Source organism: Eucyclogobius newberryi, unplaced genomic scaffold (genome assembly GCF_026437365.1).
Source record: "Eucyclogobius newberryi isolate DKJ021-1_F unplaced genomic scaffold, fEucNew1.0.hap1 SCAF_18, whole genome shotgun sequence".
Taxonomy (NCBI): Eukaryota; Metazoa; Chordata; class Actinopteri; order Gobiiformes; family Gobiidae; genus Eucyclogobius; species Eucyclogobius newberryi.
Window position 1 is genome coordinate 4,272,111 of NW_027315812.1, and position 27,500 is coordinate 4,299,610.

Sequence of the window (27,500 nt, forward strand, 5' to 3'; positions counted from 1 at the left end):
TGTACGTCGTGTCACTCACCTCGATGTACGCCGTGTCACTCACCTCGATGTACGCCGTGTCACTCACCTCGATGTACGTCGTGTCACTCACCTCGATGTACGCCGTGTCACTCACCTCGATGTACGCCGTGTCACTCACCTCGATGTACGCCGTGTCACTCACCTCGATGTACGTCGTGTCACTCACCTCGATGTACGCCGTGTCACTCACCTCGATGTACGCCGTGTCACTCACCTCGATGTACGCCGTGTCACTCACCTCGATGTACGTCGTGTCACTCACCTCGATGTACGCCGTGTCACTCACCTCGATGTACGCCGTGTCACTCACCTCGATGTACGCCGTGTCACTCACCTCGATGTACGTCGTGTCACTCACCTCGATGTACGTCGTGTCACTCACCTCGATGTACGTCGTGTCACTCACCTCGATGTACGTCGTGTCACTCACCTCGATGTACGTCGTGTCACTCACCTCGATGTACGTCGTGTCACTCACCTCGATGTACGTCGTGTCACTCACCTCGATGTACGTCGTGTCACTCACCTCGATGTACGTCGTGTCACTCACCTCGATGTACGTCGTGTCACTCACCTCGATGTACGTCGTGTCACTCACCTCGATGTACGCCGTGTCACTCACCTCGATGTACGTCGTGTCACTCACCTCGATGTACGCCGTGTCACTCACCTCGATGTACGCCGTGTCGTTGTTGGCGTCCTTGATGTGAGGAAACCAGTCTCTGGGAGGTTTGGACAAATGTTTTGACTCCGTCACAAACCACAGCAGCTTCGGCCAGCCTGGAGGAGAGAGGAGGAGAGGAGTGAAGAGAGGAGGAGAGAGGAGAAGAGGAGTGAAGAGAGGAGGAGAGAGGAGGAGAGAGGAGGGGAGGAGTGAAGAGAGGAGGAGAGAGGAGGAGAGGAGTGAAGAGAGGAGGAGAGAGGAGGAGAGGAGTGAAGAGAGGAGGAGAGAGGAGAAGAGAGGAGGGGAGGAGTGAAGAGAGGAGGAGAGAGGAGGAGAGGAGGAGAGAGGAGGAGAGAGGAGGAGAGGAGTGAAGAGAGGAGGAGAGAGGAGTGAAGAGAGGAGGAGACAGGAGGAGAGGAGTGAAGAGAGGAGGAGAGAGGAGGATAGAGGAGGGGAGGAGTGAAGAGAGGAGGAGAGAGGAGGAGAGAGGAGGAGAGGAAGAGAGAGGAGGAGAGGAGTGAAGAGAGGAGGAGAGAGGAGAAGAGGAGTGAAGAGAGAAGGAGAGAGGAGAAGAGGAGTGAAGAGAAGAGGAGAGAGGAGGAGAGGAGGAGAGAGGAGAGAGAAGGAGAGCCAGCCTGGAGAAGAGGATGAAGAGGAAAAGGGCGGTGACCTCACACAACCTCTGACCTTTGAACTGTGGGATCTCCCCCGTGGCGCTCTTAGGCAGTCCTTTGTGGCAGGCGTCACTGGTCAGTGCCACTGTGACACCACAACTGCCCAGAAGGAAACCAATCTGCTGACTTCCAGCATCCTGCACAGAGAAGACCAGGACTAAACCAGGACTAAACCAGGACTAAACCAGGACTAAACTAGGTCTAAACCAGGACTAAACCAGGACTAAACCAGGACTAAACCAGGACTAAACTAGGTCTAAACCAGGACTAAACCAGGACTAAACCAGGACTAAACCAGGACTAAACTAGGTCTAAACCAGGACTAAACCAGGACTAAACCAGGGCTAAACCAGGACTAAACCAGGACTAAACTAGGACTAAACCAGGTCTAAACCAGGACTAAACCAGGACTAAACCAGGACTAAACCAGGGCTAAACCAGGACTAAACCAGGGCTAAACCAGGACTAAACCAGGTCTAAACCAGGTCTAAACCAGGTCTAAACCAGGACTAAACCAGGTCTAAACCAGGACTAAACCAGGACTAAACCAGGACTAAACCAGGACAAAACCAGGACTAAACCAGGTCTAAACCAGGGCTAAACCAGGACTACACCAGGTCTAAACCAGGTCTAAACCAGGACTAAACCAGGACTAAACCAGGGCTAAACCAGGACTAAACCAGGGCTAAACCAGGACTAAACCAGGACTAGACCAGGACTAAACCAGGGCTAAACCAGGACTAAACCAGGTCTAAACCAGGTCTAAACCAGGTCTAAACCAGGACTAAACCAGGTCTAAACCAGGACTAAACCAGGTCTAAACCAGGACTAAACTAGGTCTAAACCAGGTCTAAACCAGGACTAAACCAGGTCTAAACCAGGACTAAACCAGGAGGGTTTGGAGGATCTTGTACCTTTCGACTCAGAGGGACCTCGATTGGCACTGGCACCACTTCAGCCAGTAAACAGCCGTAAAACGCCACCATGAACGCCACAGGGTCGTTATTAGGGAACACCAGCGCCACCTGCAGGAAAACAAACGTGTTCAGACGGTTCCTTCTGCAGTTTGACTTATGATGACCTAAACTGTTCTTTCTGCAGTTTGACTTATGATGACCTAAACTGTTCTTTCTGCAGTTTGACTTATGATGACCTAAACTGTTCTTTCTGCAGTTTGACTTATGATGACCTAAACTGTTCTTTCTGCAGTTTGACTTATGATGACCTAAACTGTTCTTTCTGCAGTTTGACTTATGATGACCTAAACTGTTGGCACTGATGGGACAGATGATTCTGATTATTATTCTGACACTGGAGAAACTTCCTTTGGGACGCTTCCAAAGCAGTCTCAAGAGGACAAATTATAGCCATAGACTAGAATGGAAATACAAGGTGCAATCTAAAGATTAAAGAACAATAAATCTCCAGGAGCGATGGGTTCACCTCAGAGTGTATAAAGCTCTAAAGACACACCTCAGAGTGGTATAAAGCTCTAAAGACACACCTCAGAGTGTATAAAGCTCTAAAGACACACCTCAGAGTGGTATAAAGCTCTAAAGACACACCTCAGAGTGGTATAAAGCTCTAAAGACACACCTCAGAGTGTATAAAGCTCTAAAGACACACCTCAGAGTGGTATAAAGCTCTAAAGACACACCTCAGAGTGTATAAAGCTCTAAAGACACACCTCAGAGTGGTATAAAGCTCTAAAGACACACCTCAGAGTGGTATGAAGCTCTAAAGACACAGCTCAGAGTGTCATAAAGGTCTAAAGACACACCTCAGAGTGTATAAAGCTCTAAAGACACACCTCAGAGTGGTATAAAGCTCTAAAGACACAGCTCAGAGTGGTATAAAGATATATAAAGTTCTAAAGACACACCTCAGAGTGTCATAAAGCTCTAAAGACACACCTGAGAGTGGTATAAAGCTCTAAAGACACACCTCAGAGTGTCATAAAGCTCTAAAGACACACCTCAGAGTGGTATAAAGCTCTAAAGACACCTCAGAGTGTATAAAGCTCTAAAGACACACCTCAGAGTGGTATAAAGCTCTAAAGACACAGCTCAGAGTGGTATAAAGCTCTAAAGAGACCCCTCAGAGTGTATAAAGCTCTAAAGACACAGCTCAGAGTGGTATAAAGCTCTAAAGACACAGCTCAGAGTGGTATAAAGCTCTAAAGACACACCTCAGAGTGTATAAAGCTCTAAAGACACAGCTCAGAGTGGTATAAAGCTCGAAAGACACACCTCAGAGTGTCATAAATCTCTAAAGACACACCTCAGAGTGGTATAAAGCTCTAAAGACACACCTCAGAGTGGTGTAAAGCTCTAAAGACACACCTCAGAGTGGTGTAAAGCTCTAAAGACACACCTCAGAGTGTATAAAGCTCTAAAGACACAGCTCAGAGTGGTATAAAGCTCTAAAGACACACCTCAGAGTGTCATAAAGCTCTAAAGACACACCTCAGAGTGGTATAAAGCTCTAAAGACACACCTCAGAGTGGTATGAAGCTCTAAAGACACACCTCAGAGTGTTATGAAGCTCTAAAGACACACCTCAGAGTGGTATAAAGATGTCTAAAGCTCTAAAGACACACCTCAGAGTGTCATAAAGCTCTAAAGACACACCTCAGAGTGGTATAAAGCTCTAAAGACACACCTCAGAGTGGTATAAAGCTCTAAAGACACACCTCAGAGTGTCATAAAGCTCTAAAGACACACCTGAGAGTGGTATAAAGCTCTAAAGACACCTCAGAGTGTATAAAGCTCTAAAGACACACCTCAGAGTGTCATAAAGCTCTAAAGACACACCTCAGAGTGGTATAAAGCTCTAAAGACACACCTCAGAGTGTCATAAAGCTCTAAAGACACACCTGAGAGTGGTATAAAGCTCTAAAGACACCTCAGAGTGTATAAAGCTCTAAAGACACACCTCAGAGTGTATAAAGCTCTAAAGACACAGCTCAGAGTGGTATAAAGCTCTAAAGACACACCTCAGAGTGTCATAAAGCTCTAAAGACACACCTGAGAGTGGTATAAAGCTCTAAAGACACCTCAGAGTGTATAAAGCTCTAAAGACACACCTCAGAGTGGTATAAAGCTCTAAAGACACAGCTCAGAGTGGTATAAAGCTCTAAAGACACCCCTCAGAGTGTATAAAGCTCTAAAGACACAGCTCAGAGTGGTATAAAGCTCGAAAGACACACCTCAGAGTGTCGTAAATCTCTAAAGACACACCTCAGAGTGGTATAAAGCTCTAAAGACACACCTCAGAGTGGTGTAAAGCTCTAAAGACACACCTCAGAGTGGTGTAAAGCTCTAAAGACACACCTCAGAGTGTATAAAGCTCTAAAGACACAGCTCAGAGTGGTATAAAGCTCTAAAGACACACCTCAGAGTGTCATAAAGCTCTAAAGACACCTCAGAGTGCTATAAAGCTGTAAGACACAGCTCAGAGTGGTATGAAGCTCTAAAGACACACCTCAGAGTGGTATAAAGATGTCTAAAGCTCTAAAGACACACCTCAGAGTGTCATAAAGCTCTAAAGACACACCTCAGAGTGGTATAAAGCTCTAAAGACACACCTCAGAGTGTCATAAAGCTCTAAAGACACACCTCAGAGTGGTATAAAGCTCTAAAGACACACCTCAGAGTGTCATAAAGCTCTAAAGACACACCTCAGAGTGGTATAAAGCTCTAAAGACACCTCAGAGTTTATAAAGCTCTAAAGACACACCTCAGAGTGGTATAAAGCTCTAAAGACACCTCAGAGTGTATAAAGCTCTAAAGACACAGCTCAGAGTGGTATAAAGCTCTAAAGACACACCTCAGAGTGTCATAAAGCTCTAAAGACACACCTGAGAGTGGTATAAAGCTCTAAAGACACCTCAGAGTGTATAAAGCTCTAAAGACACACCTCAGAGTGGTATAAAGCTCTAAAGACACAGCTCAGAGTGGTATAAAGCTCTAAAGACACCCCTCAGAGTGTATAAAGCTCTAAAGACACAGCTCAGAGTGGTATAAAGCTCGAAAAGACACACCTCAGAGTGTCATAAATCTCTAAAGACACACCTCAGAGTGGTATAAAGCTCTAAAGACACACCTCAGAGTGGTGTAAAGCTCTAAAGACACACCTCAGAGTGGTGTAAAGCTCTAAAGACACACCTCAGAGTGTATAAAGCTCTAAAGACACAGCTCAGAGTGGTATAAAGCTCTAAAGACACACCTCAGAGTGTCATAAAGCTCTAAAGACACACCTCAGAGTGGTATAAAGCTGTAAGACACACCTCAGAGTGGTATGAAGCTCTAAAGACAAACCTCAGAGTGTCATAAAGCTCTAAAGACACACCTCAGAGTGGTATAAAGCTCTAAAGACACCTCAGAGTTTATAAAGCTCTAAAGACACACCTCAGAGTGGTATAAAGCTCTAAAGACACAGCTCAGAGTAGTATAAAGCTCTAAAGACACCCCTCAGAGTGTATAAAGCTCTAAAGACACAGCTCAGAGTGGTATAAAGCTCTAAAGACACACCTCAGAGTGTCATAAATCTCTAAAGACACAGCTCAGAGTGGTATAAAGCTCTAAAGACACACCTCAGAGTGGTATAAAGCTCTAAAGACACAGCTCAGAGTGGTATAAAGCTCTAAAGACACCCCTCAGAGTGTATAAAGCTCTAAAGACACACCTCAGAGTGGTATAAAGCTCTAATGACACAGCTCAGAGTGGTATAAAGCTCTAAAGACACACCTCAGAGTGTCATAAATCTCTAAAGACACACCTCAGAGTGGTATAAAGCTCTAAAGACACACCTCAGAGTGGTGTAAAGCTCTAAAGACACACCTCAGAGTGTATAAAGCTCTAAAGACACAGCTCAGAGTGGTATAAAGCTCTAAAGACACACCTCAGAGTGTCAAAAAGCTCTAAAGACACACCCCAGAGTGGTGTAAAGCTCTAAAGACACACATCAGAGTGGTATAAAGCTCTAAAGACACACCTCAGAGTGTATAAAGCTCTAAAGACACAGCTCAGAGTGGTATAAAGCTCTAAAGACACACCTCAGAGTGTCAAAAAGCTCTAAAGACACACCTCAGAGTGGTATAAAGCTCTAAAGACACACCTCAGAGTGTCATAAAGCTCTAAAGACACACCTCAGAGTGGTATAAAGATGTCTAAAGCTCTAAAGACACACCTCAGAGTGTCATAAAGCTCTAAAGACACACCTCAGAGTGGTATAAAGCTCTAAAGACACCTCAGAGTTTATAAAGCTCTAAAGACACACCTCAGAGTGGTATAAAGCTCTAAAGACACAGCTCAGAGTAGTATAAAGCTCTAAAGACACCCCTCAGAGTGTATAAAGCTCTAAAGACACAGCTCAGAGTGGTATAAAGCTCTAAAGACACACCTCAGAGTGTCATAAAGCTCTAAAGACACACCTCAGAGTGGTATAAAGCTGTAAGACACACCTCAGAGTGGTATGAAGCTCTAAAGACACACCTCAGAGTGGTATGAAGCTCTAAAGACACACCTCAGAGTGGTATAAAGATGTCTAAAGCTCTAAAGACACACCTCAGAGTGTCATAAAGCTCTAAAGACACACCTCAGAGTGGTATAAAGCTCTAAAGACACACCTCAGAGTGTCATAAAGCTCTAAAGACACACCTCAGAGTGGTATAAAGCTCTAAAGACACCTCAGAGTTTATAAAGCTCTAAAGACACACCTCAGAGTGGTATAAAGCTCTAAAGACACAGCTCAGAGTAGTATAAAGCTCTAAAGACACCCCTCAGAGTGTATAAAGCTCTAAAGACACAGCTCAGAGTGGTATAAAGCTCTAAAGACACACCTCAGAGTGTCATAAATCTCTAAAGACACAGCTCAGAGTGGTATAAAGCTCTAAAGACACAGCTCAGAGTGGTATAAAGCTCTAAAGACACCCCTCAGAGTGTATAAAGCTCTAAAGACACACCTCAGAGTGGTATAAAGCTCTAATGACACAGCTCAGAGTGGTATAAAGCTCTAAAGACACACCTCAGAGTGTCATAAATCTCTAAAGACACACCTCAGAGTGGTATAAAGCTCTAAAGACACACCTCAGAGTGGTGTAAAGCTCTAAAGACACACCCCAGAGTGGTGTAAAGCTCTAAAGACACACATCAGAGTGGTATAAAGCTCTAAAGACACACCTCAGAGTGTATAAAGCTCTAAAGACACAGCTCAGAGTGGTATAAAGCTCTAAAGACACACCTCAGAGTGTCAAAAAGCTCTAAAGACACACCTCAGAGTGGTATAAAGCTCTAAAGACACACCTCAGAGTGTCATAAAGCTCTAAAGACACACCTCAGAGTGGTATAAAGATGTCTAAAGCTCTAAAGACACACCTCAGAGTGTCATAAAGCTCTAAAGACACACCTCAGAGTGGTATAAAGCTCTAAAGACACCTCAGAGTTTATAAAGCTCTAAAGACACACCTCAGAGTGGTATAAAGCTCTAAAGACACAGCTCAGAGTAGTATAAAGCTCTAAAGACACCCCTCAGAGTGTATAAAGCTCTAAAGACACAGCTCAGAGTGGTATAAAGCTCTAAAGACACACCTCAGAGTGTCATAAATCTCTAAAGACACAGCTCAGAGTGGTATAAAGCTCTAAAGACACACCTCAGAGTGGTATAAAGCTCTAAAGACACAGCTCAGAGTGGTATAAAGCTCTAAAGACACCCCTCAGAGTGTATAAAGCTCTAAAGACACACCTCAGAGTGGTATAAAGCTCTAATGACACAGCTCAGAGTGGTATAAAGCTCTAAAGACACACCTCAGAGTGGTATAAAGCTCTAAAGACACACCTCAGAGTGGTATGAAGCTCTAAAGACAGAGCTCAGAGTGTCATAAAGCTCTAAAGACACACCTCAGAGTGGTATAAAGCTCTAAAGACACAGCTCAGAGTGGTATAAAGCTCGAAAGACACACCTCAGAGTGTCATAAATCTCTAAAGACACACCTCAGAGTGGTATAAAGCTCTAAAGACACACCTCAGAGTGGTGTAAAGCTCTAAAGACACACCTCAGAGTGGTGTAAAGCTCTAAAGACACACCTCAGAGTGTATAAAGCTCTAAAGACACAGCTCAGAGTGGTATAAAGCTCTAAAGACACACCTCAGAGTGTCATAAAGCTCTAAAGACACAGCTCAGAGTGGTATAAAGCTCTAAAGACACACCTCAGAGTGGTATAAAGCTCTAAAGACACAGCTCAGAGTGGTATAAAGCTCTAAAGACACCCCTCAGAGTGTATAAAGCTCTAAAGACACACCTCAGAGTGGTATAAAGCTCTAATGACACAGCTCAGAGTGGTATAAAGCTCTAAAGACACACCTCAGAGTGGTATAAAGCTCTAAAGACACACCTCAGAGTGGTATGAAGCTCTAAAGACAGAGCTCAGAGTGTCATAAATCTCTAAAGACACACCTCAGAGTGGTATAAAGCTCTAAAGACACACCTCAGAGTGGTGTAAAGCTCTAAAGACACACCTCAGAGTGGTGTAAAGCTCTAAAGACACACCTCAGAGTGTATAAAGCTCTAAAGACACAGCTCAGAGTGGTATAAAGCTCTAAAGACACACCTCAGAGTGTCATAAAGCTCTAAAGACACACCTCAGAGTGGTATAAAGCTCTAAAGACACACCTCAGTGTGGTATGAAGCTCTAAAGACACACCTCAGAGTGGTATGAAGCTCTAAAGACACACCTCAGAGTGGTATAAAGATGTCTAAAGCTCTAAAGACACACCTCAGAGTGGTATAAAGCTCTAAAGACACACCTCAGAGTGTCATAAAGCTCTAAAGACACACCTCAGAGTGGTATAAAGCTCTAAAGACACCTCAGAGTTTATAAAGCTCTAAAGACACACCTCAGAGTGGTATAAAGCTCTAAAGACACAGCTCAGAGTAGTATAAAGCTCTAAAGACACCCCTCAGAGTGTATAAAGCTCTAAAGACACAGCTCAGAGTGGTATAAAGCTCTAAAGACACACCTCAGAGTGTCATAAATCTCTAAAGACACAGCTCAGAGTGGTATAAAGCTCTAAAGACACACCTCAGAGTGGTATAAAGCTCTAAAGACACAGCTCAGAGTGGTATAAAGCTCTAAAGACACACCTCAGAGTGTCATAAAGCTCTAAAGACACACCTCAGAGTGGTATAAAGCTCTAAAGACACACCTCAGAGTGGTATGAAGCTCTAAAGACACACCTCAGAGTGGTATGAAGCTCTAAAGACACACCTCAGAGTGGTATAAAGATGTCTAAAGCTCTAAAGACACACCTCAGAGTGTCATAAAGCTCTAAAGACACACCTCAGAGTGGTATAAAGCTCTAAAGACACACCTCAGAGTGTCATAAAGCTCTAAAGACACACCTCAGAGTGGTATAAAGCTCTAAAGACACCTCAGAGTTTATAAAGCTCTAAAGACACAGCTCAGAGTGGTGTGAAGCTCTAAAGACACACCTCAGAGTGTATAAAGCTCTAAAGACACAGCTCAGAGTGGTATAAAGCTCTAAAGACACACCTCAGAGTGTCATAAAGCTCTAAAGACACACCTGAGAGTGGTATAAAGCTCTAAAGACACCTCAGAGTGTATAAAGCTCTAAAGACACAGCTCAGAGTGGTATAAAGCTCTAAAGACACCCCTCAGAGTGTATAAAGCTCTAAAGACACAGCTCAGAGTGGTATAAAGCTCGAAAGACACACCTCAGAGTGTCATAAATCTCTAAAGACACACCTCAGAGTGGTATAAAGCTCTAAAGACACACCTCAGAGTGGTGTAAAGCTCTAAAGACACACCTCAGAGTGGTGTAAAGCTCTAAAGACACACCTCAGAGTGTATAAAGCTCTAAAGACACAGCTCAGAGTGGTATAAAGCTCTAAAGACACACCTCAGAGTGTCATAAAGCTCTAAAGACACACCTCAGAGTGGTATAAAGCTGTAAGACACACCTCAGAGTGGTATGAAGCTCTAAAGACACACCTCAGAGTGGTATAAAGATGTCTAAAGCTCTAAAGACACACCTCAGAGTGTCATAAAGCTCTAAAGACACACCTCAGAGTGGTATAAAGCTCTAAAGACACACCTCAGAGTGTCATAAAGCTCTAAAGACACACCTCAGAGTGGTATAAAGCTCTAAAGACACCTCAGAGTTTATAAAGCTCTAAAGACACACCTCAGAGTGGTATAAAGCTCTAAAGACACAGCTCAGAGTAGTATAAAGCTCTAAAGACACCCCTCAGAGTGTATAAAGCTCTAAAGACACAGCTCAGAGTGGTATAAAGCTCTAAAGACACACCTCAGAGTGTCATAAATCTCTAAAGACACAGCTCAGAGTGGTATAAAGCTCTAAAGACACACCTCAGAGTGGTATAAAGCTCTAAAGACACAGCTCAGAGTGGTATAAAGCTCTAAAGACACCCCTCAGAGTGTATAAAGCTCTAAAGACACACCTCAGAGTGGTATAAAGCTCTAATGACACAGCTCAGAGTGGTATAAAGCTCTAAAGACACACCTCAGAGTGGTATAAAGCTCTAAAGACACACCTCAGAGTGGTGTAAAGCTCTAAAGACACACCTCAGAGTGTATAAAGCTCTAAAGACACAGCTCAGAGTGGTATAAAGCTCTAAAGACACACCTCAGAGTGTCATAAAGCTCTAAAGACACACCTCAGAGTGGTATAAAGCTCTAAAGACACACCTCAGAGTGTCATAAAGCTCTAAAGACACACCTCAGAGTGTCATAAAGCTCTAAAGACACACCTCAGAGTGGTATAAAGATGTCTAAAGCTCTAAAGACACACCTCAGAGTGTCATAAAGCTCTAAAGACACACCTCAGAGTGGTATAAAGCTCTAAAGACACCTCAGAGTTTATAAAGCTCTAAAGACACACCTCAGAGTGGTATAAAGCTCTAAAGACACAGCTCAGAGTGGTATAAAGCTGTAAGACACACCTCAGAGTGGTATGAAGCTCTAAAGACAAACCTCAGAGTGTCATAAAGCTCTAAAGACACACCTCAGAGTGGTATAAAGCTCTAAAGACACCTCAGAGTTTATAAAGCTCTAAAGACACACCTCAGAGTGGTATAAAGCTCTAAAGACACAGCTCAGAGTAGTATAAAGCTCTAAAGACACCCCTCAGAGTGTATAAAGCTCTAAAGACACAGCTCAGAGTGGTATAAAGCTCTAAAGACACACCTCAGAGTGTCATAAATCTCTAAAGACACAGCTCAGAGTGGTATAAAGCTCTAAAGACACACCTCAGAGTGGTATAAAGCTCTAAAGACACAGCTCAGAGTGGTATAAAGCTCTAAAGACACCCCTCAGAGTGTATAAAGCTCTAAAGACACACCTCAGAGTGGTATAAAGCTCTAATGACACAGCTCAGAGTGGTATAAAGCTCTAAAGACACACCTCAGAGTGTCATAAATCTCTAAAGACACACCTCAGAGTGGTATAAAGCTCTAAAGACACACCTCAGAGTGGTGTAAAGCTCTAAAGACACACCCCAGAGTGGTGTAAAGCTCTAAAGACACACATCAGAGTGGTATAAAGCTCTAAAGACACACCTCAGAGTGTATAAAGCTCTAAAGACACAGCTCAGAGTGGTATAAAGCTCTAAAGACACACCTCAGAGTGTCAAAAAGCTCTAAAGACACACCTCAGAGTGGTATAAAGCTCTAAAGACACACCTCAGAGTGTCATAAAGCTCTAAAGACACACCTCAGAGTGGTATAAAGATGTCTAAAGCTCTAAAGACACACCTCAGAGTGTCATAAAGCTCTAAAGACACACCTCAGAGTGGTATAAAGCTCTAAAGACACCTCAGAGTTTATAAAGCTCTAAAGACACACCTCAGAGTGGTATAAAGCTCTAAAGACACAGCTCAGAGTAGTATAAAGCTCTAAAGACACCCCTCAGAGTGTATAAAGCTCTAAAGACACAGCTCAGAGTGGTATAAAGCTCTAAAGACACACCTCAGAGTGTCATAAAGCTCTAAAGACACACCTCAGAGTGGTATAAAGCTGTAAGACACACCTCAGAGTGGTATGAAGCTCTAAAGACACACCTCAGAGTGGTATGAAGCTCTAAAGACACACCTCAGAGTGGTATAAAGATGTCTAAAGCTCTAAAGACACACCTCAGAGTGTCATAAAGCTCTAAAGACACACCTCAGAGTGGTATAAAGCTCTAAAGACACACCTCAGAGTGTCATAAAGCTCTAAAGACACACCTCAGAGTGGTATAAAGCTCTAAAGACACCTCAGAGTTTATAAAGCTCTAAAGACACACCTCAGAGTGGTATAAAGCTCTAAAGACACAGCTCAGAGTAGTATAAAGCTCTAAAGACACCCCTCAGAGTGTATAAAGCTCTAAAGACACAGCTCAGAGTGGTATAAAGCTCTAAAGACACACCTCAGAGTGTCATAAATCTCTAAAGACACAGCTCAGAGTGGTATAAAGCTCTAAAGACACAGCTCAGAGTGGTATAAAGCTCTAAAGACACCCCTCAGAGTGTATAAAGCTCTAAAGACACACCTCAGAGTGGTATAAAGCTCTAATGACACAGCTCAGAGTGGTATAAAGCTCTAAAGACACACCTCAGAGTGTCATAAATCTCTAAAGACACACCTCAGAGTGGTATAAAGCTCTAAAGACACACCTCAGAGTGGTGTAAAGCTCTAAAGACACACCCCAGAGTGGTGTAAAGCTCTAAAGACACACATCAGAGTGGTATAAAGCTCTAAAGACACACCTCAGAGTGTATAAAGCTCTAAAGACACAGCTCAGAGTGGTATAAAGCTCTAAAGACACACCTCAGAGTGTCAAAAAGCTCTAAAGACACACCTCAGAGTGGTATAAAGCTCTAAAGACACACCTCAGAGTGTCATAAAGCTCTAAAGACACACCTCAGAGTGGTATAAAGATGTCTAAAGCTCTAAAGACACACCTCAGAGTGTCATAAAGCTCTAAAGACACACCTCAGAGTGGTATAAAGCTCTAAAGACACCTCAGAGTTTATAAAGCTCTAAAGACACACCTCAGAGTGGTATAAAGCTCTAAAGACACAGCTCAGAGTAGTATAAAGCTCTAAAGACACCCCTCAGAGTGTATAAAGCTCTAAAGACACAGCTCAGAGTGGTATAAAGCTCTAAAGACACACCTCAGAGTGTCATAAATCTCTAAAGACACAGCTCAGAGTGGTATAAAGCTCTAAAGACACACCTCAGAGTGGTATAAAGCTCTAAAGACACAGCTCAGAGTGGTATAAAGCTCTAAAGACACCCCTCAGAGTGTATAAAGCTCTAAAGACACACCTCAGAGTGGTATAAAGCTCTAATGACACAGCTCAGAGTGGTATAAAGCTCTAAAGACACACCTCAGAGTGGTATAAAGCTCTAAAGACACACCTCAGAGTGGTATGAAGCTCTAAAGACAGAGCTCAGAGTGTCATAAAGCTCTAAAGACACACCTCAGAGTGGTATAAAGCTCTAAAGACACAGCTCAGAGTGGTATAAAGCTCGAAAGACACACCTCAGAGTGTCATAAATCTCTAAAGACACACCTCAGAGTGGTATAAAGCTCTAAAGACACACCTCAGAGTGGTGTAAAGCTCTAAAGACACACCTCAGAGTGGTGTAAAGCTCTAAAGACACACCTCAGAGTGTATAAAGCTCTAAAGACACAGCTCAGAGTGGTATAAAGCTCTAAAGACACACCTCAGAGTGTCATAAAGCTCTAAAGACACAGCTCAGAGTGGTATAAAGCTCTAAAGACACACCTCAGAGTGGTATAAAGCTCTAAAGACACAGCTCAGAGTGGTATAAAGCTCTAAAGACACCCCTCAGAGTGTATAAAGCTCTAAAGACACACCTCAGAGTGGTATAAAGCTCTAATGACACAGCTCAGAGTGGTATAAAGCTCTAAAGACACACCTCAGAGTGGTATAAAGCTCTAAAGACACACCTCAGAGTGGTATGAAGCTCTAAAGACAGAGCTCAGAGTGTCATAAATCTCTAAAGACACACCTCAGAGTGGTATAAAGCTCTAAAGACACACCTCAGAGTGGTGTAAAGCTCTAAAGACACACCTCAGAGTGGTGTAAAGCTCTAAAGACACACCTCAGAGTGTATAAAGCTCTAAAGACACAGCTCAGAGTGGTATAAAGCTCTAAAGACACACCTCAGAGTGTCATAAAGCTCTAAAGACACACCTCAGAGTGGTATAAAGCTCTAAAGACACACCTCAGTGTGGTATGAAGCTCTAAAGACACACCTCAGAGTGGTATGAAGCTCTAAAGACACACCTCAGAGTGGTATAAAGATGTCTAAAGCTCTAAAGACACACCTCAGAGTGGTATAAAGCTCTAAAGACACACCTCAGAGTGTCATAAAGCTCTAAAGACACACCTCAGAGTGGTATAAAGCTCTAAAGACACCTCAGAGTTTATAAAGCTCTAAAGACACACCTCAGAGTGGTATAAAGCTCTAAAGACACAGCTCAGAGTAGTATAAAGCTCTAAAGACACCCCTCAGAGTGTATAAAGCTCTAAAGACACAGCTCAGAGTGGTATAAAGCTCTAAAGACACACCTCAGAGTGTCATAAATCTCTAAAGACACAGCTCAGAGTGGTATAAAGCTCTAAAGACACACCTCAGAGTGGTATAAAGCTCTAAAGACACAGCTCAGAGTGGTATAAAGCTCTAAAGACACACCTCAGAGTGTCATAAAGCTCTAAAGACACACCTCAGAGTGGTATAAAGCTCTAAAGACACACCTCAGAGTGGTATGAAGCTCTAAAGACACACCTCAGAGTGGTATGAAGCTCTAAAGACACACCTCAGAGTGGTATAAAGATGTCTAAAGCTCTAAAGACACACCTCAGAGTGTCATAAAGCTCTAAAGACACACCTCAGAGTGGTATAAAGCTCTAAAGACACACCTCAGAGTGTCATAAAGCTCTAAAGACACACCTCAGAGTGGTATAAAGCTCTAAAGACACCTCAGAGTTTATAAAGCTCTAAAGACACAGCTCAGAGTGGTGTGAAGCTCTAAAGACACACCTCAGAGTGTATAAAGCTCTAAAGACACAGCTCAGAGTGGTATAAAGCTCTAAAGACACACCTCAGAGTGTCATAAAGCTCTAAAGACACACCTGAGAGTGGTATAAAGCTCTAAAGACACCTCAGAGTGTATAAAGCTCTAAAGACACACCTCAGAGTGGTATAAAGCTCTAAAGACACAGCTCAGAGTGGTATAAAGCTCTAAAGACACCCCTCAGAGTGTATAAAGCTCTAAAGACACAGCTCAGAGTGGTATAAAGCTCGAAAGACACACCTCAGAGTGTCATAAATCTCTAAAGACACACCTCAGAGTGGTATAAAGCTCTAAAGACACAGCTCAGAGTGGTATAAAGCTCTAAAGACACACCTCAGAGTGTCATAAAGCTCTAAAGACACACCTCAGAGTGGTATAAAGCTGTAAGACACACCTCAGAGTGGTATGAAGCTCTAAAGACACACCTCAGAGTGGTATGAAGCTCTAAAGACACACCTCAGAGTGGTATAAAGATGTCTAAAGCTCTAAAGACACACCTCAGAGTGTCATAAAGCTCTAAAGACACACCTCAGAGTGGTATAAAGCTCTAAAGACACACCTCAGAGTGTCATAAAGCTCTAAAGACACACCTCAGAGTGGTATAAAGCTCTAAAGACACCTCAGAGTTTATAAAGCTCTAAAGACACACCTCAGAGTGGTATAAAGCTCTAAAGACACAGCTCAGAGTAGTATAAAGCTCTAAAGACACCCCTCAGAGTGTATAAAGCTCTAAAGACACAGCTCAGAGTGGTATAAAGCTCTAAAGACACACCTCAGAGTGTCATAAATCTCTAAAGACACAGCTCAGAGTGGTATAAAGCTCTAAAGACACACCTCAGAGTGGTATAAAGCTCTAAAGACACAGCTCAGAGTGGTATAAAGCTCTAAAGACACCCCTCAGAGTGTATAAAGCTCTAAAGACACACCTCAGAGTGGTATAAAGCTCTAATGACACAGCTCAGAGTGGTATAAAGCTCTAAAGACACACCTCAGAGTGGTATAAAGCTCTAAAGACACACCTCAGAGTGGTGTAAAGCTCTAAAGACACACCTCAGAGTGTATAAAGCTCTAAAGACACAGCTCAGAGTGGTATAAAGCTCTAAAGACACACCTCAGAGTGTCATAAAGCTCTAAAGACACACCTCAGAGTGGTATAAAGCTCTAAAGACACACCTCAGAGTGTCATAAAGCTCTAAAGACACACCTCAGAGTGTCATAAAGCTCTAAAGACACACCTCAGAGTGGTATAAAGATGTCTAAAGCTCTAAAGACACACCTCAGAGTGTCATAAAGCTCTAAAGACACACCTCAGAGTGGTATAAAGCTCTAAAGACACCTCAGAGTTTATAAAGCTCTAAAGACACACCTCAGAGTGGTATAAAGCTCTAAAGACACAGCTCAGAGTAGTATAAAGCTCTAAAGACACCCCTCAGAGTGTATAAAGCTCTAAAGACACAGCTCAGAGTGGTATAAAGCTCTAAAGACACACCTCAGAGTGTCATAAATCTCTAAAGACACAGCTCAGAGTGGTATAAAGCTCTAAAGACACACCTCAGAGTGGTATAAAGCTCTAAAGACACAGCTCAGAGTGGTATAAAGCTCTAAAGACACCCCTCAGAGTGTATAAAGCTCTAAAGACACACCTCAGAGTGGTATAAAGCTCTAATGACACAGCTCAGAGTTGTATAAAGCTCTAAAGACACACCTCAGAGTGGTATAAAGCTCTAAAGACACACCTCAGAGTGGTATGAAGCTCTAAAGACAGAGCTCAGAGTGTCATAAAGCTCTAAAGACACACCTCAGAGTGGTATAAAGCTCTAAAGACACAGCTCAGAGTGGTATAAAGCTCGAAAGACACACCTCAGAGTGTCATAAATCTCTAAAGACACACCTCAGAGTGGTATAAAGCTCTAAAGACACACCTCAGAGTGGTGTAAAGCTCTAAAGACACACCTCAGAGTGGTGTAAAGCTCTAAAGACACACCTCAGAGTGTATAAAGCTCTAAAGACACAGCTCAGAGTGGTATAAAGCTCTAAAGACACACCTCAGAGTGTCATAAAGCTCTAAAGACACACCTCAGAGTGGTATAAAGCTCTAAAGACACACCTCAGTGTGGTATGAAGCTCTAAAGACACACCTCAGAGTGGTATGAAGCTCTAAAGACACACCTCAGAGTGGTATAAAGATGTCTAAAGCTCTAAAGACACACCTCAGAGTGTCATAAAGCTCTAAAGACACACCTCAGAGTGGTATAAAGCTCTAAAGACACACCTCAGAGTGTCATAAAGCTCTAAAGACACACCTCAGAGTGGTATAAAGCTCTAAAGACACCTCAGAGTTTATAAAGCTCTAAAGACACACCTCAGAGTGGTATAAAGCTCTAAAGACACAGCTCAGAGTAGTATAAAGCTCTAAAGACACCCCTCAGAGTGTATAAAGCTCTAAAGACACAGCTCAGAGTGGTATAAAGCTCTAAAGACACACCTCAGAGTGTCATAAATCTCTAAAGACACAGCTCAGAGTGGTATAAAGCTCTAAAGACACACCTCAGAGTGGTATAAAGCTCTAAAGACACAGCTCAGAGTGGTATAAAGCTCTAAAGACACCCCTCAGAGTGTATAAAGCTCTAAAGACACACCTCAGAGTGGTATAAAGCTCTAATGACACAGCTCAGAGTGGTATAAAGCTCTAAAGACACACCTCAGAGTGTCATAAATCTCTAAAGACACACCTCAGAGTGGTATAAAGCTCTAAAGACACACCTCAGAGTGGTGTAAAGCTCTAAAGACACACCTCAGAGTGTATAAAGCTCTAAAGACACAGCTCAGAGTGGGATAAAGCTCTAAAGACACACCTCAGAGTGTCATAAAGCTCTAAAGACACACCTCAGAGTGGTATAAAGCTCTAAAGACACACCTCAGAGTGTCATAAAGCTCTAAAGACACACCTCAGAGTGTCATAAATCTCTAAAGACACACCTCAGAGTGGTATAAAGCTCTAAAGACACACCTCAGAGTGGTGTAAAGCTCTAAAGACACACCTCAGAGTGGTGTAAAGCTCTAAAGACACACCTCAGAGTGTATAAAGCTCTAAAGACACAGCTCAGAGTGGTATAAAGCTCTAAAGACACACCTCAGAGTGTCATAAAGCTCTAAAGACACACCTCAGAGTGGTATAAAGCTCTAAAGACACACCTCAGTGTGGTATGAAGCTCTAAAGACACACCTCAGAGTGGTATAAAGCTCTAAAGACACAGCTCAGAGTGGTATAAAGCTCTAAAGACACCCCTCAGAGTGTATAAAGCTCTAAAGACACACCTCAGAGTGGTATAAAGCTCTAATGACACAGCTCAGAGTGGTATAAAGCTCTAAAGACACACCTCAGAGTGGTATAAAGCTCTAAAGACACACCTCAGAGTGGTGTAAAGCTCTAAAGACACACCTCAGAGTGTATAAAGCTCTAAAGACACAGCTCAGAGTGGTATAAAGCTCTAATGACACAGCTCAGAGTGGTATAAAGCTCTAAAGACACACCTCAGAGTGGTATAAAGCTCTAAAGACACACCTCAGAGTGGTGTAAAGCTCTAAAGACACACCTCAGAGTGTATAAAGCTCTAAAGACACAGCTCAGAGTGGTATAAAGCTCTAAAGACACACCTCAGAGTGTCATAAAGCTCTAAAGACACACCTCAGAGTGGTATAAAGCTCTAAAGACACACCTCAGAGTGTCATAAAGCTCTAAAGACACACCTCAGAGTGTCATAAAGCTCTAAAGACACACCTCAGAGTGGTATAAAGATGTCTAAAGCTCTAAAGACACACCTCAGAGTGTCATAAAGCTCTAAAGACACACCTCAGAGTGGTATAAAGCTCTAAAGACACCTCAGAGTTTATAAAGCTCTAAAGACACACCTCAGAGTGGTATAAAGCTCTAAAGACACAGCTCAGAGTAGTATAAAGCTCTAAAGACACCCCTCAGAGTGTATAAAGCTCTAAAGACACAGCTCAGAGTGGTATAAAGCTCTAAAGACACACCTCAGAGTGTCATAAATCTCTAAAGACACAGCTCAGAGTGGTATAAAGCTCTAAAGACACACCTCAGAGTGGTATAAAGCTCTAAAGACACAGCTCAGAGTGGTATAAAGCTCTAAAGACACCCCTCAGAGTGTATAAAGCTCTAAAGACACACCTCAGAGTGGTATAAAGCTCTAATGACACAGCTCAGAGTTGTATAAAGCTCTAAAGACACACCTCAGAGTGGTATAAAGCTCTAAAGACACACCTCAGAGTGGTATGAAGCTCTAAAGACAGAGCTCAGAGTGTCATAAAGCTCTAAAGACACACCTCAGAGTGGTATAAAGCTCTAAAGACACAGCTCAGAGTGGTATAAAGCTCGAAAGACACACCTCAGAGTGTCATAAATCTCTAAAGACACACCTCAGAGTGGTATAAAGCTCTAAAGACACACCTCAGAGTGGTGTAAAGCTCTAAAGACACACCTCAGAGTGGTGTAAAGCTCTAAAGACACACCTCAGAGTGTATAAAGCTCTAAAGACACAGCTCAGAGTGGTATAAAGCTCTAAAGACACACCTCAGAGTGTCATAAAGCTCTAAAGACACACCTCAGAGTGGTATAAAGCTCTAAAGACACACCTCAGTGTGGTATGAAGCTCTAAAGACACACCTCAGAGTGGTATGAAGCTCTAAAGACACACCTCAGAGTGGTATAAAGATGTCTAAAGCTCTAAAGACACACCTCAGAGTGTCATAAAGCTCTAAAGACACACCTCAGAGTGGTATAAAGCTCTAAAGACACACCTCAGAGTGTCATAAAGCTCTAAAGACACACCTCAGAGTGGTATAAAGCTCTAAAGACACCTCAGAGTTTATAAAGCTCTAAAGACACACCTCAGAGTGGTATAAAGCTCTAAAGACACAGCTCAGAGTAGTATAAAGCTCTAAAGACACCCCTCAGAGTGTATAAAGCTCTAAAGACACAGCTCAGAGTGGTATAAAGCTCTAAAGACACACCTCAGAGTGTCATAAATCTCTAAAGACACAGCTCAGAGTGGTATAAAGCTCTAAAGACACACCTCAGAGTGGTATAAAGCTCTAAAGACACAGCTCAGAGTGGTATAAAGCTCTAAAGACACCCCTCAGAGTGTATAAAGCTCTAAAGACACACCTCAGAGTGGTATAAAGCTCTAATGACACAGCTCAGAGTGGTATAAAGCTCTAAAGACACACCTCAGAGTGTCATAAATCTCTAAAGACACACCTCAGAGTGGTATAAAGCTCTAAAGACACACCTCAGAGTGGTGTAAAGCTCTAAAGACACACCTCAGAGTGTATAAAGCTCTAAAGACACAGCTCAGAGTGGGATAAAGCTCTAAAGACACACCTCAGAGTGTCATAAAGCTCTAAAGACACACCTCAGAGTGGTATAAAGCTCTAAAGACACACCTCAGAGTGTCATAAAGCTCTAAAGACACACCTCAGAGTGTCATAAATCTCTAAAGACACACCTCAGAGTGGTATAAAGCTCTAAAGACACACCTCAGAGTGGTGTAAAGCTCTAAAGACACACCTCAGAGTGGTGTAAAGCTCTAAAGACACACCTCAGAGTGTATAAAGCTCTAAAGACACAGCTCAGAGTGGTATAAAGCTCTAAAGACACACCTCAGAGTGTCATAAAGCTCTAAAGACACACCTCAGAGTGGTATAAAGCTCTAAAGACACACCTCAGTGTGGTATGAAGCTCTAAAGACACACCTCAGAGTGGTATGAAGCTCTAAAGACACACCTCAGAGTGGTATAAAGATGTCTAAAGCTCTAAAGACACACCTCAGAGTGTCATAAAGCTCTAAAGACACACCTCAGAGTGGTATAAAGCTCTAAAGACACACCTCAGAGTGTCATAAAGCTCTAAAGACACACCTCAGAGTGGTATAAAGCTCTAAAGACACCTCAGAGTTTATAAAGCTCTAAAGACACACCTCAGAGTGTATAAAGCTCTAAAGACACAGCTCAGAGTGGTATAAAGGCAAGGCAAGGCAAGGCAAGTTTATTTGTAGAGCACATTTCATACACAAGGCAATTCAAAGTGCTTCACAGCAGGAAAAATGCATTCAAATCACAAAGAAATTACAGAAACAGAAATACAGTAAAATTAACTAAATTAAAAATTATCAATCCAACTGATTTTCTAAACTAATAAAATCACAAACAAAAGAGAAGCTCTAAAGACACACCTCAGAGTGTATAAAGCTCTAAAGACACAGCTCAGAGTGGTATAAAGCTCTAAAGACACACCTCAGAGTGGTATAAAGCTCTAAAGACACACCTCAGAGTGTCATAAAGCTCTAAAGACACACCTCAGAGTGGTATAAAGCTCTAAAGACACAGCTCAGAGTAGTATAAAGCTCTAAAGACACCCCTCAGAGTGTATAAAGCTCTAAAGACACAGCTCAGAGTGGTATAAAGCTCTAAAGACACACCTCAGAGTGTCATAAATCTCTAAAGACACAGCTCAGAGTGGTATAAAGCTCTAAAGACACACCTCAGAGTGGTATAAAGCTCTAAAGACACAGCTCAGAGTGGTATAAAGCTCTAAAGACACCCCTCAGAGTGTATAAAGCTCTAAAGACACACCTCAGAGTGGTATAAAGCTCTAATGACACAGCTCAGAGTGGTATAAAGCTCTAAAGACACACCTCAGAGTGTCATAAATCTCTAAAGACACACCTCAGAGTGGTATAAAGCTCTAAAGACACACCTCAGAGTGGTGTAAAGCTCTAAAGACACACCTCAGAGTGTATAAAGCTCTAAAGACACAGCTCAGAGTGGGATAAAGCTCTAAAGACACACCTCAGAGTGTCATAAAGCTCTAAAGACACACCTCAGAGTGGTATAAAGCTCTAAAGACACACCTCAGAGTGTCATAAAGCTCTAAAGACACACCTCAGAGTGTCATAAATCTCTAAAGACACACCTCAGAGTGGTATAAAGCTCTAAAGACACACCTCAGAGTGGTGTAAAGCTCTAAAGACACACCTCAGAGTGGTGTAAAGCTCTAAAGACACACCTCAGAGTGTATAAAGCTCTAAAGACACAGCTCAGAGTGGTATAAAGCTCTAAAGACACACCTCAGAGTGTCATAAAGCTCTAAAGACACACCTCAGAGTGGTATAAAGCTCTAAAGACACACCTCAGTGTGGTATGAAGCTCTAAAGACACACCTCAGAGTGGTATGAAGCTCTAAAGACACACCTCAGAGTGGTATAAAGATGTCTAAAGCTCTAAAGACACACCTCAGAGTGTCATAAAGCTCTAAAGACACACCTCAGAGTGGTATAAAGCTCTAAAGACACACCTCAGAGTGTCATAAAGCTCTAAAGACACACCTCAGAGTGGTATAAAGCTCTAAAGACACCTCAGAGTTTATAAAGCTCTAAAGACACACCTCAGAGTGTATAAAGCTCTAAAGACACAGCTCAGAGTGGTATAAAGGCAAGGCAAGGCAAGGCAAGTTTATTTGTAGAGCACATTTCATACACAAGGCAATTCAAAGTGCTTCACAGCAGGAAAAATGCATTCAAATCACAAAGAAATTACAGAAACAGAAATACAGTAAAATTAACTAAATTAAAAATTATCAATCCAACTGATTTTCTAAACTAATAAAATCACAAACAAAAGAGAAGCTCTAAAGACACACCTCAGAGTGTATAAAGCTCTAAAGACACAGCTCAGAGTGGTATAAAGCTCTAAAGACACACCTCAGAGTGGTATAAAGCTCTAAAGACACACCTCAGAGTGTCATAAAGCTCTAAAGACACACCTCAGAGTGGTATAAAGCTCTAAAGACACAGCTCAGAGTAGTATAAAGCTCTAAAGACACCCCTCAGAGTGTATAAAGCTCTAAAGACACAGCTCAGAGTGGTATAAAGCTCTAAAGACACACCTCAGAGTGTCATAAATCTCTAAAGACACAGCTCAGAGTGGTATAAAGCTCTAAAGACACACCTCAGAGTGGTATAAAGCTCTAAAGACACAGCTCAGAGTGGTATAAAGCTCTAAAGACACAGCTCAGAGTGGTATAAAGCTCTAAAGACACACCTCAGAGTGTCATAAAGCTCTAAAGACACACCTCAGAGTGGTATAAAGCTCTAAAGACACACCTCAGAGTGTCATAAAGCTCTAAAGACACACCTCAGAGTGGTATAAAGCTCTAAAGACACACCTCAGAGTGGTATAAAGCTCTAAAGACACACCTCAGAGTGTCATAAAGCTCTAAAGACACACCTCAGAGTGGTATAAAGATGTCTAAAGCTCTAAAGACACACCTCAGAGTGTATAAAGCTCTAAAGACACAGCTCAGAGTGGTATAAAGCTCTAAAGACACACCTCAGAGTGTCATAAAGCTCTAAAGACACACCGCAGAGTGGTATAAAGCTCTAAAGACACACCTCAGAGTGTCATAAAGCTCTAAAGACACACCTCAGAGTGGTATAAAGCTCTAAAGCCACCTCAGAGTTTATAAAGCTCTAAAGACACAGCTCAGAGTGGTATAAAGCTCTAAAGACACACCTCAGAGTGGTATAAAGCTCTAAAGACACACCTCAGAGTGTCATAAAGCTCTAAAGACACACCTCAGAGTGGTATAAAGCTCTAAAGACACCTCAGAGTGCTATAAAGCTCTAAAGACACACCTCAGAGTGCTATAAAGCTCTAAAGACACACCTCAGAGTGGTATAAAGCTCTAAAGACACAGCTCAGAGTGGTATAAAGCTCTAAAGACACGCCTCAGAGTGTATAAAGCTCAAAAGACACACCTCAGAGTGGTATAAAGCTGTGTACAGGTCTAATACTGAGAGTCATGTGGTGCCGGGGGTTCCTGTACAGGTCTAATACTGAGAGTCATGTGGTGCCGGGGGTTCCTGTACAGGTCTAATACTGAGAGTCATGTGGTGCCGGGGGTTCCTGTACAGGTCTTATACTGAGAGTAATGTGGTGCCGGGGGTTCCTGTACAGGTCTTATACTGAGAGTCATGTGGTGCCGGGGGTTCCTGTACAGGTCTTATACTGAGAGTAATGTGGTGCCAGGGGTTCCTGTACAGGGCTAATACTGAGAGTCATGTGGTGCCGGGGGTTCCTGTACAGGTCTTATACTGAGAGTCATGTGGTGCCGGGGGTTCCTGTACAGGTCTAATACTGAGAGTAATGTGGTGCCGGGGGTTCCTGTACAGGTCTTATACGTTCAGGGTTATTGCCCTCCCACTTAATTTTAGAACAATGTCTTTGAGCCTCAGAACTCCTTTGGCTTATTCTTCTGGTAAATCACAAAGAAATGGATGACACGGACCACACAATGATGAAGGACTTTTTAAAGGTAAATAAAGGTCAGAGAGTTACGGTATGTTTGACCTTTATAATCATGTTTTTATCCAATGGTGGACAAGTACACGAGAGTTTAAAGGGATTAAACTTGTATTAGAGACATAAAAACACCTGCAATGGAAACAACTGATGGATACAGGAGCAGGCGAATGCTCGGACACAGACTCAACTGATGACACTGCGATGTCGGAATGATAAACAGACTTACCCGGTCCCCCGGCCGCACCATGGGCTCCAGTTTGCTGCCCAGTTTGTGGAGGATGTTGTACGCCAGTTTGATGCTGCGAGACCACAGTTTCCCTGAGACCACAGTGTGCACACAAGGGTCAGTGAGTGGTCTCCATCACAAGGACCTAGAAGGTGGTCTCCATGGAGAGGACCTCGAGGTGGTCTCCATCGAGAGGACCTCAAGGTGGTCTCCATCCCGAGGACCTCGAAGACCTCGAGGTGGTCTCCATGGAGAGGTCAATCTGGTCAAACTTACAAAAGTCTGATATTTACGGGCATTTTTCATTCAATTGATTTATTGTAAGAATAATTGCAGGATTATTCAGCACAAAAATGATCAACTGCTGCCTTTTTATGTTCAAGACATTAACAATGTTAATAATGATTATAATAAGTCCATTTTGATGATATAAATTGAATGGACTAAAGGGGCGTCTCTCAGAAGTCTGACCCAAACTGCGTCTGAGGTCAGAGCTTCAGCGACCTTTGACCCTTCTGTTTTCTGTGGCGTTTGTACCGTATGTGAGGACGTAGAGCGGCTTCCCGGCCGTGTCCAGGCTGGTGAGGCAGGGGGCTTTGGGGGAGATGGTGCCCCAGCGCTGCAGAGCCGCCTCCAGAGACGGAGGCCAGTTTGTGACCACGCCCAGAGCCTCGCCCCGGACCGGGAGCATCTCTGCTCCCTCCGGGCGCGGCTGGTTTGGGTCGGGCTGCTGGACTGTGGAGGAGAGAGAGGGAAACGGGGTGAGAATGTGCTTCTGCCCTTTGGATCAGGCCCTTTGGATCAGGCCCTTTGGATCAGCCCGGGACAGAGCGCCTCGCCCCCCGTGTGGGGCCTTTAGGTGACAGGGTGAGTCTGACCTTCTAAGAGCTCATCGAAGTCGTCCACAAAGAACTCTCTGAGCGGCGGTCTGCGCGGCTGCTTCAGGGTGTTCACGAGCTGCTGGATCTTTGCAGACACTCGACTGCTCACTGGAACTCCTGAACACACAAACACAGAGGCTTCAGAAGCTTCAGAGGCTTCAGAGGCTTCAGAGGCTTCAGAGGCTTCAGAAGCTTCAGAGGCTTCAGAAGCTTCAGAGGCTTCAGAGGCTTCAGAGGCTTCAGAAGCTTCAGAAGCTTCAGAGGCTTCAGAAGCTTCAGAAGCTTCAGAGGCTTCAGAGGCTTCAGAAGCTTCAGAGGCTTCAGAGGCTTCAGAGGCTTCAGAAGCTTCAGAGGCTTCAGAGGCTTCAGAGGCTTCAGAAGCTTCAGAAGCTTCAGAGGCTTCAGAGGCTTCAGAAGCTTCAGAAGCTTCAGAGGCTTCAGAGGCTTCAGAGGCTTCAGAAGCTTCAGAGGCTTCAGAGGCTTCAGAGGCTTCAGAAGCTTCAGAGGCTTCAGAGGCTTCAGAGGCTTCAGAAGCTTCAGAAGCTTCAGAGTCTGCTTAAGGTGGTGTGTTTCCATGGTTACAAAGGTCTTACCGTCTCCAGTCTCCATCCTCTCAGCGTTGCCGTACTTCTGCGTGTTGCGGGCGATAGTTCCCATGTTGGACATGTGGTGGCGCTCTGTGTGTGAGTGCGGCGAGTCGGAGGAGTACCCGGTGACGTCGGGCGGAGCCGAGTGGTTCTCTACACGAGACAGAAGAACACGGTCATCACTCTTTATGTTTGACCACGTTTACAGCAGAAGCAAAAGGACTGAATAAAGACGTGTGATTGGCTGTTCCGTACCGTCCGACTCGAGGGGCGGCGGCCAGAGCATGTCTGACCCGAACTCACAGGAGCGACGCAACGAGCCGCCATTTTCTGCCACGCTCAGAGCTCCTTTCCTCTTCAGAGACAGATGCCCGATACCTGAGGGTCACACAGGGTCACACAGGGTCAAACAGGGTCACACAGGGTCACGAAGGGGTCAAACAGGGTCAAACAGGGGTCAAACAGGGCCACACAGGGGTCAAACAGGGTCACACAGGGTCACACAGGGTCACACAGGGTCACACAGGGGTCAAACAGGGTCACACAGGGTCACACAGGGTCACACAGGGGTCAAACAGGGTCACACAGGGTCACACAGGGTCACACAGGGTCACACAGGGGTCAAACAGGGTCAAACAGGGTCACACAGGGTCACGAAGGGGTCAAACAGGGTCACACAGGGGTCAAACAGGGTCACACAGGGTCACACAGGGTCACACAGGGTCACACAGGGGTCAAACAGGGTCACACAGGGTCACACAGGGTCACACAGGGGTCAAAAAGGGGTCACACGGGGTCAAACAGGGTCACACAGGGGTCAAACAGGGTCACACAGGATCACACAGGGGTCACAGAGTGAGTGTGTGTTGTGTGTGTTGTGTGTGTCGTGTACCGTAGTGTGTGTGTTGTGTGTGTTGTGTGTGTCGTGTACCGTGGTGTGT

At 43.7% G+C, this 27,500-nt stretch overlaps 1 protein-coding gene across 2 annotated transcripts in view; it reads right to left on the bottom strand.

Annotated features, from left to right (window-relative positions):
* Positions 1 to 27,500, bottom strand: part of LOC140364303 (disco-interacting protein 2 homolog C-like) — an 83,079-nt gene that overhangs the window by 30,819 nt on the left and 24,760 nt on the right. For both annotated transcript variants that reach the window (XM_072450398.1, XM_072450396.1), the window contains 8 exons: positions 26,815 to 26,937; positions 26,566 to 26,712; positions 25,970 to 26,089; positions 25,629 to 25,826; positions 25,092 to 25,183; positions 2,274 to 2,384; positions 1,373 to 1,496; positions 692 to 801 (listed from right to left, as the gene is read on the bottom strand). In XM_072450398.1, the coding sequence (XP_072306499.1) occupies positions 692 to 801; positions 1,373 to 1,496; positions 2,274 to 2,384; positions 25,092 to 25,183; positions 25,629 to 25,826; positions 25,970 to 26,089; positions 26,566 to 26,712; positions 26,815 to 26,937 (1,025 nt within the window). The remainder of the gene's footprint in view (positions 1 to 691; positions 802 to 1,372; positions 1,497 to 2,273; positions 2,385 to 25,091; positions 25,184 to 25,628; positions 25,827 to 25,969; positions 26,090 to 26,565; positions 26,713 to 26,814; positions 26,938 to 27,500) is intronic.